This window comes from Pezoporus wallicus, unplaced genomic scaffold, assembly GCF_028554395.1.
Source record: "Pezoporus wallicus isolate ANWC-B61680 ecotype Strahan unplaced genomic scaffold, APGP_CSIRO_Pwel_v1 contig_8166, whole genome shotgun sequence".
NCBI lineage: Eukaryota > Metazoa > Chordata > Aves > Psittaciformes > Psittacidae > Pezoporus > Pezoporus wallicus.
In genome coordinates, this window is record NW_026638114.1 from 1,731,081 (window position 1) to 1,744,678 (window position 13,598).

The 13,598-nt window shown below is 52.4% G+C and overlaps 1 protein-coding gene across 1 annotated transcript; it reads left to right on the forward strand.

The window, feature by feature from the left end:
- The first annotated feature begins 6,677 nt into the window (after nucleotides 1-6,677).
- WNT8A (Wnt family member 8A) lies at nucleotides 6,678-11,271 on the forward strand. The gene is made up of 6 exons (XM_057409406.1): nucleotides 6,678-7,317; nucleotides 7,410-7,443; nucleotides 7,643-7,781; nucleotides 8,693-8,818; nucleotides 8,926-9,068; nucleotides 10,239-11,271. The coding sequence occupies exons 1-6, from the start codon at nucleotides 7,247-7,249 to the stop codon at nucleotides 10,797-10,799; spliced, it is 1,074 nt and encodes a 357-aa protein (XP_057265389.1). The 5' UTR covers nucleotides 6,678-7,246; the 3' UTR covers nucleotides 10,800-11,271.
- Nucleotides 11,272-13,598: the final 2,327 nt, after the last annotated feature.

Genomic DNA, 13,598 nt, shown 5'->3' on the forward strand with positions numbered 1-13,598 from the left:
CCAGCCTCCCCATCACTCCTCATGACTCCATTTCTGTCCTGTCCAGGCTCCTGTTTCAGTGGGAGCTGGGTAACCCAAGCCCATGGAGATGCTTCACACCCGCTCCAGCATGGCCCTCACCTAATAACACCTTGCTTGGGTCTACACCGGCATCACCTCCTTTAACACACCCCAAACCACCACATCTCTGCTTTAACCTACTTCTGGCTCCATTTTATTACCAGGCTGCTTTAACATCCCAAGCACAATGTGCACGGCCAGGGCTCCAATTTAGTTTTACTTCCCTCTTAACGTGTTTCAGGAATACCCAGGGAATTGGAAGTGTCAGGACACCGGTGTGGCTGTATCAGCTCCAGGAATCAGCCTCCCTGTTCACAAGAGATAATAGAAGCCCATTTCAAACAAGACCTGCCTGGATGGTGCTGGCTGCAGCTTCCTTTATTTTCTGGCTGCCCAGAGGACTAATAAAGCTTTACCTTAGCTGCTTTCATAAGCTTTCTGTCTGAAGCATTCAGTGGTGCATGGCCAAGGTGGAAATAAAAGGGCTTCACCTAAAATAGCACTCATTGCTCAGAATGGGCTGAAAAACATAACCCCCAGAGCAGTGCCCAAACGTCTCTCTGTGACACTGAAGTAAATGTGCCAACCACCAACACCCATGGGTGACCTTGGTCTCTGCATCAGTGCGTAGCGAGGCCCTGCGGAGGGATTCTGCTTTGGGTCCCTTGCAAAGGCCACTTATCGGACCTTAAGATTACTCCCTGGGGCACTACTAACCCCTGCATGAGCCAAGGAGGAGCCAAAACACTGATGGGAGCAGGGCTGGGGTTCCCTGCAGGCACTGGGTGCCACCAGCAGCATCCAGCTTGCCCTGTGGTTAATGAATTGTGCCACTGGCACAAGGGGGATTTAAGTGAGGTGGGATGCCAGGGAGCTGAACCTGGCAGGGTTTAGGAAACCTGTGCTCCGGGGCTCTCCCCTCAAGCAAGCCTCATCATCTCGTTGCACTTTGGTTTCACCAACCTCCTTCACGCCTTCCTCCTGTTCACACCATCTCCGTTATTGCCCAACAGTTACATGCATACAAGTGTTCCTGTCTGGAAGAACACTTTGCTATGACACAGCTCCTCGTTGCTCTGAGCATGGCCAGGTGAACCACAGAGCCACAATACAGGCATTTCTTTTCCTCAGTATCACCTGAAAACCCAGGGATGGGATGGGATGGGATGGGATGGGATGGGATGGGATGGGATGGGATGGGATGGGATGGGGTGGGATGGGGTGGGGTGGAATGGGATGGGGTGGGATGGGATGGGATGGGTTGGCATTGAAACATCACTGGTGGTTGTTCCAGCAGGTGGGATCACTGGGTGTCTTAATCCCTGCTCCTGCTGGAGGTACTCAAGCCTGTCCCATCCATACATCCCCACCGGCCACCCGAGCCATACATGTCCCAGCCTGATGCTGGACACGGACACGGGTGGGTGCTGGATGGGCTGGGATGCGTGTGTGGTGCAGGCACATCCCACAGGGGGGAGCCTTGTCACCAGCCTGCAGGGGACACTGCCCTGGGACATCATCCCTGTGGACATCATCCCGGGCATCCCCACCAACCACTGTGCCCTCTGCTCACACGGCTGTGCTTGATCCCAGCACTGGGAGTTTTGCTCCATTTCCTTCCCTCAATAACAGATGCAGAATGTGCTGTCAGCTTCCATCCTCAGTGGGGCTGGGCAAAGCTCCCTCCAAAACCACCAGGGTTCTGGTTTTCAGGTGCAGCATTTAAAGAGGGGATATGGGCAAAGAGATCTGTTTTCAAAGGGTGCCACTGGGAAAACTTCATCCCTCTTTGCTTTTCCTAGCACGACTCAAAGGGCTTCTAAAGTTCCTCTTCAGCACAGGATCCTCCAGAGGAATTGCCTCGGTCCAAAGAGATAAAGATGAGTTATAAGAAAATATCCATATCTCAAATCACTGCAAGTCTCAAATCCTCCCACACTCGTTGTGCCAGACACAGTCAGCACCAACACACACAGCCTCCAGCTCAGAAATCGGGACCTTTGGGCTTAATCTGATCCCTGTGGCACAGAGTGGATGGGGACAGGAGGGGAGACAGAGCCACAGCCACAAAGGGATAACACAGGGAACCACGCTGGGAAAGGCTGGGGAGCACCACATGAGCCAGGCTGCAATCAGTTAATTCAACTTGACTTCGGCAAGGAATGGTTAAGAAGGAGGTGATAACTCCCCTCTGTATCAGGTGCCCCATCTCTTCCTGCGCAGGCTTTTACCTGCTGAGGTGACACATCGCAGGACAGAGATCTGCTCCCCCATGCAGATGCCCAGGCTGTAACCTATCTGCTGCACTAACACCGTTTTGCATGACACTTCCTTTAAAGAAGGGGAGAAAACCAAAACACTTGTCCCTGCTTTATAGCGCTGCTGTGTCAACGGCCCTGTAGGCTTTGAAGGACACAGCTTGGGTGAGGTGATGCTGATCAGGTCGTGCCTTTTGGGGGCTGACCAGGCGGTTGAGTCCTCTTCAGAATCACTGAAGGTTGATCTAAACTCGGGTGGTTTACTCTGTCCTGCTTTTCAGGGTGGTTCAGGATGCAGCAGGACCAAGTTCAGGCATGTCTTTGTCCGAAAGCTTTGCATCGTTTGTGGAAACAGAGGCATGGAGTAGCCAATGGGATTTAGAAAGCCATCAGTCAGGGTGGACCAAGAGCCCCCCAACAGCCCTGGTTCAGGGATAATTGCTCAGCAAGGAAAAGCTTTGCTCCGGTGGAAGGCCTGGGATTGCTTGGGGTGGGAGATGTGACCTCGCTCCGCAGCACAGAGGGATGCTGCTGCCTGTACCTCTGCAGAGGGACGTGCCAGAGCGTTTAACCCTGCAGGCTCCTCTGCTCATTGCCCCATGCTGGGAGAGCAAGGGAGCTGCCTCTGCGAGTCTGGGAAGAGGTGAGGATGGGAGACAGAGGCTTAGGAGGGGAGTGGGGAAGTCACTGGAGTGAGAAGATAGCACAAAACTACAGCTTTAAAGCACACAATGCAAAACCAGGGGGAAAGAAATGCCCTTCATCTGCTTGCAAGTGAAACAGATGCTCAGCTCCGTGCCCTGGTGCCAGGAACAGCTTCCAAACCCTAAGTTTTTGCTTCCTGAAACCAAAAGGTATAAAACCCAAACTGTGCATCCTGATGGTTCTGTGTCCTATTCCAGATGTGCTTCCTTCAGTAGCAGAGCCTCTCACCTTGGACTTGCTTGCTCTTGGCCTCTCTGATGAAGTTCAGTGCTCACCCCATCAGTCTGCGCATGAGGCTGTGTTGGGAAGCAGACACAGTAAGACAGTAAAACTGGTTGCATTGGTACAAGGGAGGGGGGACAAAGTGCTGTGGGGAGGCAGGAGATAGCAACTCCTCAGGGTAAGTTCATCACTAGGAACCTAAGCTGGCCCTGTTGGATGCTTTAACCTTGCTTTCAGTGAGCATCGGACCACTTCTCTGTGCCAAAATAGGAATGAATTGAAGTAAGCCCGTGGCGTAGGTGTGGCGTAAAACCCACATTCAGTTTCACCTCCATCCTCAATTATCATTCATTAATTAAAACACATTCATTATACAGGCAAAACTCCCACCGTGGATCCAGGGATCAGATCCTGCAGGGGTTTGCTCCCACTGCAGCAGCCCACAAGGGGCTCTGCATTAGGCAGAGCAATGGGGACACATTTTCCTCAATACAGGAAAGTGGGGAATACTAAAATAACCCCAAAGCAATCCCTGCATGGAGCTGAGCATGCAGCAGGATTGCCCCATGGCTGCAGCTCTCTCTGATGCAGTACTCTGAAGGAAAGGATCACATCCCCTTTGCAGCTGCTGTGCACAGCGCAAGGACATGGCATCACTCCTGGGGGGCTTCCCATGGTGGGAGAGCACCATAAAACCTCCTCCACCTCACCATCAGGAGGGGGTTTCTAACGACCCAGGTGGGTTTTATTGTAACAGAGCAGGATTTGACGCTCGGGCTCTGAATGTGTCACCTGCAGAGGGCTATTTAGCAAGTGGGCTGTGCTTTATCTTCCTGCTGTCTGCAGCCATGGACAAGCCAAGAGCCCATCCCTGCAGGACCCGCCACCCAGCAGAGCTTGGGGCACCTATAAACTGATTTATCTCATGTCTGCCTTCCCTTAACACCCATAGTCTGATGGGAAGGGGGGTTTGTGGGTGCATGGGGCTGTTTATACCGTGGTTATCTCTTGGCTTGGGGCATAAAGTAAATCCTTAAGATGTTGATTGTCCTGTGGAAAGCACAGGCTGCTTGGTCACATGCAAGAAAATAAGAAACAAAGCATCAGTGTTTTATCTGTAAAGCCAAGGAGTTCCAGCTGACACTCAGGACACCCCTTTCCATTCAGCCTACCCTGTGGTGCCATCACACTAAATGACTGATGGTCACTTTGAGGTCCAAGGCTGCCCAGAACAACCGACACTTCATTTTCTGCATAACCAGGTCAATTCAACAGAATTTCCCTTTTAGATATTTCCCTCTCCATCCAAACCCAAACCAAAAGCCAGTTTCTTGTTGGGAAAACCCTATCTAAACTCCTTCGGCATCATTTTACACTGGACCTGCAGCTCAGGCAACCCAGGCAGGGCCCATGGGCTTTGCTTATGGATGATGGGGGAGTCCCCATCCTGCAGCCCTCCAGAGCCCAGCCAGGCTTCACACACACACACACACACACACACACACACACAGTGATGGTCAGAGCAAAGCACTGAAATCAGCTCCCAAACAGCTACACCCAGCCCAGCTCCACCACTGAGTTACCCTGAGGCCACCCATCTCCGTGCCTCAGTTTACCCAACTGCAGCCACAGCTCTATTTAACCCCTTTTACTGCACGGGCATTGCACATAGCACTCTGTAAGTGCAAAACACATTAACGCAGCAAGATCAAAGTCAGCTTTTGCCTAAGGTGGGAAAGTCCAGCAGCGAAAGGACCGGGACCATTGCATTCCCAGCGCACTGCTCTGTTTGCAGCCAGCCAGCCTAAGTGATAACGTTAGGAGGGGCTTTCAAGATCCCCGTGACTTTAATAGGAAAGGGCACTTTTAAGGGCCCAGTAAAGAGCTGTGTGGTGCTGCCAGCTGCAGCCACTGTTCCCAGCAGAGCTTCATGCCTGGAATCGCTGTTATTCCCCTGGTGTGTGATAGGGATATCATGTGTGAACTGACAGAGCAGACACGCCAATGGGTTTCAGCTGCACAAGCTCTCAGAGACAAGAAATAGCCCCTAAACATCAATACGCCCTCGGGGACGGCCAGACACAAACCCCAACATGACCTGCGTGCCTATAGGAAGGTTTCCAAACCCTCTGCATGTGCTTTAATCAGTGAACTTCACTGATACGTGGGAAAGGCTTTATTCCCAGTAATTGCCCTTTGACAGCTCTAACAAGTAGGATCCGTTGGGGATGGTAATGATTAAAATGCTGACTCACAGGGGTTTTGCCGTGCTGGCTTTGTGCTCACTTGGAAGGTATTTTGCATCCTTGCTTCCAACCAACCTGCAATTTCAGTCCTCCGGCTGCAAACAGTCTGTGGCTTTGCACAACTGACTCCAGGTTTCCCTTTGCTGGGTCTGGAGGGAGAGGGTTCCCCTCCCAGTGATACAGGACAGCGAGAGTCCCTGTCCTGCAGCCAGGAATGGCAAGGAGCTCCTGGGCAGCGACAGCTACCCCAGGGTGGGAGCTGAGCCCATAGACATACAGTGCTGAGATGTTAAAACCCCAGGGCAGGTGCTGGCTTTGCAATGCTCCTGTTCATTTCATGGCAAGGCAGCAAAGTACTTCACAAAGGTGTCTAAGGCGCAGCCTCCTGCCTGCCCATAGTGCTGCTGGCTGCTCACCCGGGTGCAAAGAAGGGGTTTATCCCCATGTGCCCCCTTTTGCTCATGGTGCGGTCCCATTCCCTTCAGCCTCCCATCTGCAGCCCCTTCAGGATTGCAGCAGCAGTGATTTGTCACCAAGAGATGGGTGTCCCAGGGCTCAGGGTGGGGAGCTGAGAGGAAGAAGAGGGCAGCACCTTTGCCCTGACAGGGAGCCAGTACCAACAGATGCTGTGTGCCATGGGGCAGTGCCCGGCAGAGCAGCATGGCACTGCTTTAGGATAGCACCCAACAGGCAGGATCCCTGCCCAGGGTGAGAGACCGTTCGTCCACAGGATGGATGAAGCAGGATGGAGCAGTTTCCATGAGCACCAGCTCCGCACTGCTGCTCCTCACAGCCCTAAGTGACATGGGCTGTAACAACTAAGAGGCTTTTTGGGGTTTCCTCTGATAAGGATTTTCCTTCCCTGGTGGCTCAGCAGTGGTGGAGGCCCCTGGCCCCGCTCAGGGATGCGGGCAGCGCTCCTGCCTGCGGAGCCAGCGCGCAGCCTCCACCGTAGGGAAATTGCTAACCCCAGAAAACTGCTCCCCTAATTACAGCGTTGGAGCATGGAGCAAACCACATAAATGATTCACACAGCGTTCCCAAGCTGAAAATGAGAGAGATTCCCAAACACTGCCGAGCCCTGCACGCTGTTATCAGGATGGAAATGCAGCAACTTTCATCATAAAGAGGCGAGAAGGGTGGAGGTGCGGGGGGGGGGGGGGGGGGGGGGAGGCCCCGCCGTTAAATGCATCTCTTCCCATCCAGAAGACCTGGGAGGTCTATTCCCTATAGCTCTTTACAGAAGGGTTGTTAAAGCTCCTCGGGGAGTTCTCGGGCACTATAGAAATGCATCAGCTTGTTATTTCAGAGGGACAGGGATGAGCCTTGCCTGGCAAGCAGGGGATGAAAAGGAGAAGGGGAGCAGACCCGGGGCCAGCAGAAAGGGGTGGCTGGTGATGGGGAAAGAGGGTTAAAAGTGTCCCATTGTTAGGGAAGTTTGCTCTGCTTCAGACCATCCCGCTCCCAGGGCCACTGCGCTGCCTTTTGAAGTGCAACCTTAGGCGGTTCCTTGTCACCCATTGGAGAGGGAGCTTTTTTACCACATTAAGTCATTGGGTAGCAAATGAATGGGGGGGTTTTGACTATTCACAACTTCACCTTATAAATATCAGGGTTGGTGGCTCCTGCAGCTTCCCTCCACCCCGAAGCTCACCTTGGGAAGGAGCAGAGGGAGGCGGCCCTGCTCACTCGGGACCTGTGGTGCAGAGAGCTACAGACCAGCACAAGGGATCCAACCTTCTCCTTGTGACAGCCATGAAGAGAAGCACCTTCCTCATCCTCTCCATCGCAGGGCTCTTCGGTGCCATCCTCCACACAGCAGCATGGTAGGGTTCAGTTCAGTGCAAAGGGCGTTTCGTAGGGATGCTCTTCAGGCTGTGGCAAGCTCAGTGATTCATTTTCTTCTCTTATCTTTCAGGTCTGTGAATAACTTTCTGATGACAGGACCTAAGGTAATTAACACACGGACTAACCGGGATTTAAAGTACAGTGATTTTGGTTTGCAAATGGGAAATGGTGCTTTTCCAAGGAGCTGGAATTCCCAGAGTGTACCAGCTCCAGGTCCTGCCGAGGATGAGGGAAAGGACCACGACCCGTTTGTGTCTGTTATCCCCGATGATGGATGGTAACATGTGGTATCTCCCGTGCCAGGCTTACCTGACGTACTCCAGCAGCGTGGCGGCCGGCGCGCACAGCGGGATGGAGGAGTGCAAGTTCCAGTTCGGATGGGAGCGCTGGAACTGCCCCGAGAGCGCCCTGCAGCTCTCCACACACAACCGGCTCCGCAGCGGTGAGTGCGCCTTTACCTGCATCCCGGGATGCCCTTGGGTACGGGCTGGGACGGTGCTGCCAGTTAAACTGATGGAGAAGGGCTTTGGTGTCCCAAGTGTGGTGGTGGTTTTCCCTCTGTCTGTATTAACGGGTATAATAAGTAGTGCTAACATTTTCTATGACTCCCAGGCTCTCTTTGGGTCACTATCCATGCTGGGTTAGAGATTAATCCTTCCTGCAGTGCTGCTCCATGGCCTTGCTCCTGCCACTCAGTGCATGGCATCCCAGGAGTGCAATGCTAGAGGCACCTGAGCTTGCAATGGGGAAAAGCACAGGAGAGAAACCAGGGACGTGCACTGCTAAAGTGTCTTCATAAGAAACTCGTGGATATATCTCAATGCTTTCTACTTCAACAAGCAGAAATCTCTTTTTTTTTCCCCAAAGCAGCATCTCTGAATGAGTTAGGAAAGCCAAAAAAGAAGCTAGATTGATTAGAAGTGTGGGTGCAGAGGGCCGTTAGCAGAGCTTCAACCACCCGGTGAAACAAGATCAGTGATGATTTTCCCCAGCAGGCAAGATCAAAGCACAAACGTACCCCCTCTGAGCAGGAAAGGGCAGAGGAGAGCTGAGTGAGGGGAAGGCAGTGATAACTAGCCTTGGCCAGAGAGGGGCTGGTGCATTGCCTTAGGGTCCTTCTCCATCCCATGCATGGACACCTGCATAATACTGTGCCAGATTACTGCAACCCTCGATGCTGAAGCCTGAAGACTCCACAAGTATTTAATTTCTGTAGCACTTTCATTACCTTTTGCTCAAACTTGAGGGTATTTTCCTTCCTGCACCTCTGCAGCGCAGATCCTCATCCCCAGTGCACCGGGACCGATGTCTCTGTGCGTGCATGGGGCAGCTTTTTGTTCCTCTCTCCTTCAGCCACCCGGGAAACGTCCTTCGTGCACGCCATCAGCTCTGCTGGTGTCATGTACACCCTCACCAGGAACTGCAGCATGGGGGACTTTGAGAGCTGCGGCTGCGATGACTCCAGGAACGGCCGCGTCGGTGAGCTGCGGCCTGAGGATGGGCTGACACCTTCTCTCCATCCCGATACCAGGGCAGGATTGGGTCCGGTGGGATGGTTCTGTGCTCAGTGTGCCTCTGTCCCGCAGGTGGCCGAGGCTGGGTCTGGGGAGGATGCAGCGACAACGTGGAGTTTGGGGAGAGGATTTCCAAGCTCTTTGTGGATGCTCTGGAAACAGGACACGATACCCGGGCACTGATCAACCTGCACAACAATGAAGTCGGGAGGCTTGTAAGTCAAATGCATTGTTGTACTAATATAGACATTATGAAATACTATTAAATACTCATATAGACATTATGAAATACTATTTATCAAATGCTAATATAGATATTATGAAATACTATTTATTAAATACTAATATAGACATTATGAAATACTATTTATTAAATACGAATACAGACATTAAATACTATTTATTAAATACTAATATAGACATTATGAAATACCATTAAATACTAATATAGACATTATAAAATGTCTATATTGAAAACAAAACCTGAGGCTCTGTGGCTGTTCAGGTCTCTGTCTGCAGCCCTCTGTGACAATTTAGGCCCTGTAGCATTTAATGGCTTAAAAAACACAGCCAGAATCTGGCCCTAAACCTGAATAAAGGAACTGCAGAGAGTTCTTCTCTCTTGCAGCTCTGCAGCTTTGTGTAATGCAGTTAACTATCAGCACACACCACTTATTCAGAAGTGCATGGGGTTTGTACTTGTCTGCTCTGTAAAACAAAGGAGGAACCACCTTGCCCCCTTGCAATATGCATTTCCAAGCTATTTGGTCGGGAAAGCCAGGTGGGAGCTGGCCCTGCTCACTGCCAGATTCACCCCCACACCCTGGGCCAGGCTCTCAGCATCTTGCCAAACCTCCTTGTCTGTAAAAACAAGGCCGGCAACACTTAACATACCTATCTGATAGGGTGTGTCGAGGCTTAATCTCACATAGATACCAGCGATTGGGACCTTATAAATACCAGAGGGAGATAGGTAGATAATATCTGTGAAGTGCTTGGCCTGGAGGAGATGCAGAGAGGTTGGGTATGATTATTCCAAAGCAGTTTCACACGTTTTGAATGAAACCACCGCTGTAAGGGCTGATGCTGCAATGAGCGAGGTGAGCCGCGTGAGAAGGGCATGACCTGGCCTCTTTCTTGGCCAGGAGAAACAGCTCCTGCCAGGACTGGAGACAAAAGTTTGTGCCCATTTATCTCTGTCCTTTAAATCAGTGAAGAGGGACAGATGTTCTCCAGGAGCATCAGCTCACGTCTTGGAAGGAGCTGAAGTGATGCTGAGCACAAGCCCCTTTTGTCCCATTGCCACCTGAATTAGAAGTGCTGTGATTTTGGGATTGAAACGATGATGCTCTGCTGCTCCTAACTCCTCCACCTTTCCCATTAAGGCCGTGAAAGCCACGATGAAGCGAACGTGCAAGTGCCACGGCGTGTCCGGGAGCTGCAGCATCCAGACCTGCTGGCTCCAGCTCGCCGAGTTCCGCGAGATCGGGAACTACCTGAAGATAAAATACGACCAAGCCCACAAGCTGGAGATGGACAAGAGGCGGATGAGAGCCGGCAACAGCGCCGACAGCCGCGGGGCCACGGCAGAGACCTTCCACCACGTCCACGCCACGGAGCTGGTCTTCCTGGAGGACTCTCCCGACTACTGCACCAGGAACGCCAGCCTGGGCCACCACGGCACCGAGGGCCGCGAGTGCCTGCAGACGGGCAAGAACCTCTCGCAATGGGAGCGGAGGAGCTGCCGGCGGCTGTGCACTGAGTGCGGACTGAGGGTCGAGGAGAGGAGGACCGAGGTGGTGGCCAGTTGCAACTGCAAGTTCCACTGGTGCTGCACGGTGCGGTGCGAGCAGTGCCGGCAGCTGGTGGCCAAGCACTTCTGCACCCGGCGCGACACCGCGGCGCCCAACCACGTCAAGCAGAGGAACAAGGGTCATAAGAGATAAAGGGGCAGATGTGGTGCCCAAGGAGGACACCTTGGTGGTGTCCCTGTTGCTTGGCAGCCACTGGTGGAGCTGGGGTGGGAGGGAGCATCCCCAGGGTCCAGAGGGACCTGCTGAGGATGGATGCTGTGAGATTAGGAAGCACAAAGCGCAGGCGCTGAGGGACCACAGTCCTCCTTGCTTCCATGGTGGGTCTTCAGTGTTTACTAGTAGTAAATGTTTACTAATGGTACTTCTCTCTTGTTGGGAGTCACTTTATCTGTGTATTGGACAGAGGGAAGAGTTCGCTTTTTAGATAGGATCGACCCCTTGTGCCACTGACAGTGGTTCCACCACGGCCAGTGGTGGGGCTCCAGCTGTGGCCAGAAGTGGGTCTCAGCAGCCCCGGGTACCACAGCTGGGGCAGCCCCAGCCCTTGATGCACAGCGGCTGCTCAGCAGCGTTCCCAGTGGGAAACTCATGCACTTTCTGATGCGAGGAGATGACTGCAGCCTGCGGAGGGCTTTGCTAAGTTTACAGTCAGTGTTTACAGATTCCTTCCCCCTCCTTTCCCTCTTATGTTTTGTATTTGGTTACCAGAACCCTGCCTCAACAGACAGTAGCTTCATGTGTTTGTACTGGATGAAACTGAGCAGTTTGCAATTCCCATACTGTTGGTTTGGGTTTGGTTTTAACTATAAGAATTCAGAATTCTTTATGCCTGATGTTGTTATTAATAAGTTGTATTATTGCTTAGCACAATCTCTTTTCTCCATGTATTTTGAAGGTATCCCTCAAGAGTTAGGTTTTTGGACTGTATTTTGCAATAAACACCACAATGGAAAGGACTGGCTTTTTCCTGTCTGCTTCCTGAGAGTAGGAATTTAGGTGCCAAATCGTCCCTTTCTGTATGAAACCCAGCACTTCCAAGCTTTCTCATCATTAACCCAAAAGCCACCGGGGTTGATCTCTTAGAGCTCAATAAACGTTGGCTCCAGCCCCCGGAGGGTTTGCTTTAACAGCTATCACCGCACATCCAACAAGCACCAAGCACGCAGGCACTGCCCTGCTCCAGCCCGGTTTGAAGCTTCCAATTCCTCCTTAATTTGCCTGGGCCCGACAACCCCCAGACAATGCCCGGCTTTGATGTGGAAACCATCGGCACCCAGGGCTGAATCCTCGGAGGCACGAGAGGAGCCTTTGAACTGGGGCAGGAGAGAAAGCTCGGGGCCAGCTGTGAATGTGCCTGCAGGGTCCCTGCTGCTCCGGGGGCCGCGGAGGGCAGGGCACAAAGTGGCCGCTGCCGTCCTGAGCGGGTCCTGCTCCTCTCCAGGTCTCCCCAGGGCTGTCCATCAGCACGGATCGCTCCTGGGAAGCACAGCACTGCCCTAGAGCTGTGCCATCGCCTGCACCCGCAACGCAGGGGCAAACGATGCTCTGCGGGGTTTGCGGTCCAGCCAGGCGAGGAGGACGAGACACAAGTGAGAAACCACACCACAGCTTTGCCATTCTGTTGTGCCCCCACTACAAATGCTTTGATGCTATTTTATCCAGGTATCTCTACGGCTCCTAGTGTAAACACAGCCTTGACACGCACTCGAGCCACAGCAGGGAGCTCAAGGTGTAAAACACACACGCTGCGAAGCACAAACTGACTTCCATGCATTTACTTCTGCAAAGAGTGGTTCCATTAAAGCTGGAAGAGCTGCACCAGTGCCCATCCCACTGGAGGGCTTTTTCTGCTGCCTATCAACAGCTGTTGAGACAGTTTAAATAACAAGCAGAAAACCCAAGGGTTTTGCAGTGTCACCACGTTTGCAACCCATCAAAACTCAGGCTGAACTGGAACCGATCAAACCAGACAAAAGCCCTTCCCTGCGTCCTGTGCCCTGGCTGGTTTGTCTGCACGGAACTAAACCAGGCTCTACTTTTGCAGTGCCTGCTGTGGCTGCCCAGAGTGCTGCTGCCCCATCCGGTGCTCAGCAGCACCAGCACCGTGCCTGGAAGTGCCATAGAGCCACAGAATGAGGATACACACAGCACGGGGCAGTGGCTGCGTGCAGAGGAGGGATAGCTCCCAAACACACAAACCCCATCTTGCTGCATGCCAGCAGCAGGGTTAATAGAGCTGCAGGGGTAAATCCCGGGAGATGAGGGTCCCCATGAGCAGGGATGCTCAGGACATGCTGTGTGTCATCTCCCACCGCTCTCTGCAGCATCTCTCTAAAGCAACATTGCCACAGAAAGCAAGGGACAGGTTTGCACCATAGCATCAAACCGGGCCTGTCTCACACAGGCTCCATCCCAGGGAGCAGAGCTGCAGATACCACATCTGGGATGGATCCTTCTCCCACTGAACCCTCCCATTCCCACCGACCTGCAGCCAGGGGCTTGCCGAGTCAGCACTCATCCCCACTGCGTTGATTTAAATGTTGGATATGAGCTGTTCTTCCTTCTAATTGCTTTCTTAAATCCATTTACATTTCTGGCCCCCAGACTAAGGCAATGAGCGCATCTTATGCAAAAACCAGAGACCAAATGCAAATGGAAGCAAACTCAAGAGAAAATGATGTACCATCCCATGATACAGATCTCTGTTCCCTTTATACAGCACGCAGAGATAATACCAAGTCTGAACAAATACAAAGAACAACTCTAATGGCTTAGAGCTGCACCTTGCCAGAGATATCACAGTCCTGGAGAAGCTGAAGCTCTCTCATCCCCCCCTCCCCCTTGTTGCTTGGATACAACAGTCATCAATTCTCACTACATTCACTACAAAACAATAGAGATTGGGGATCATCTTAATCCATCACAGCACTG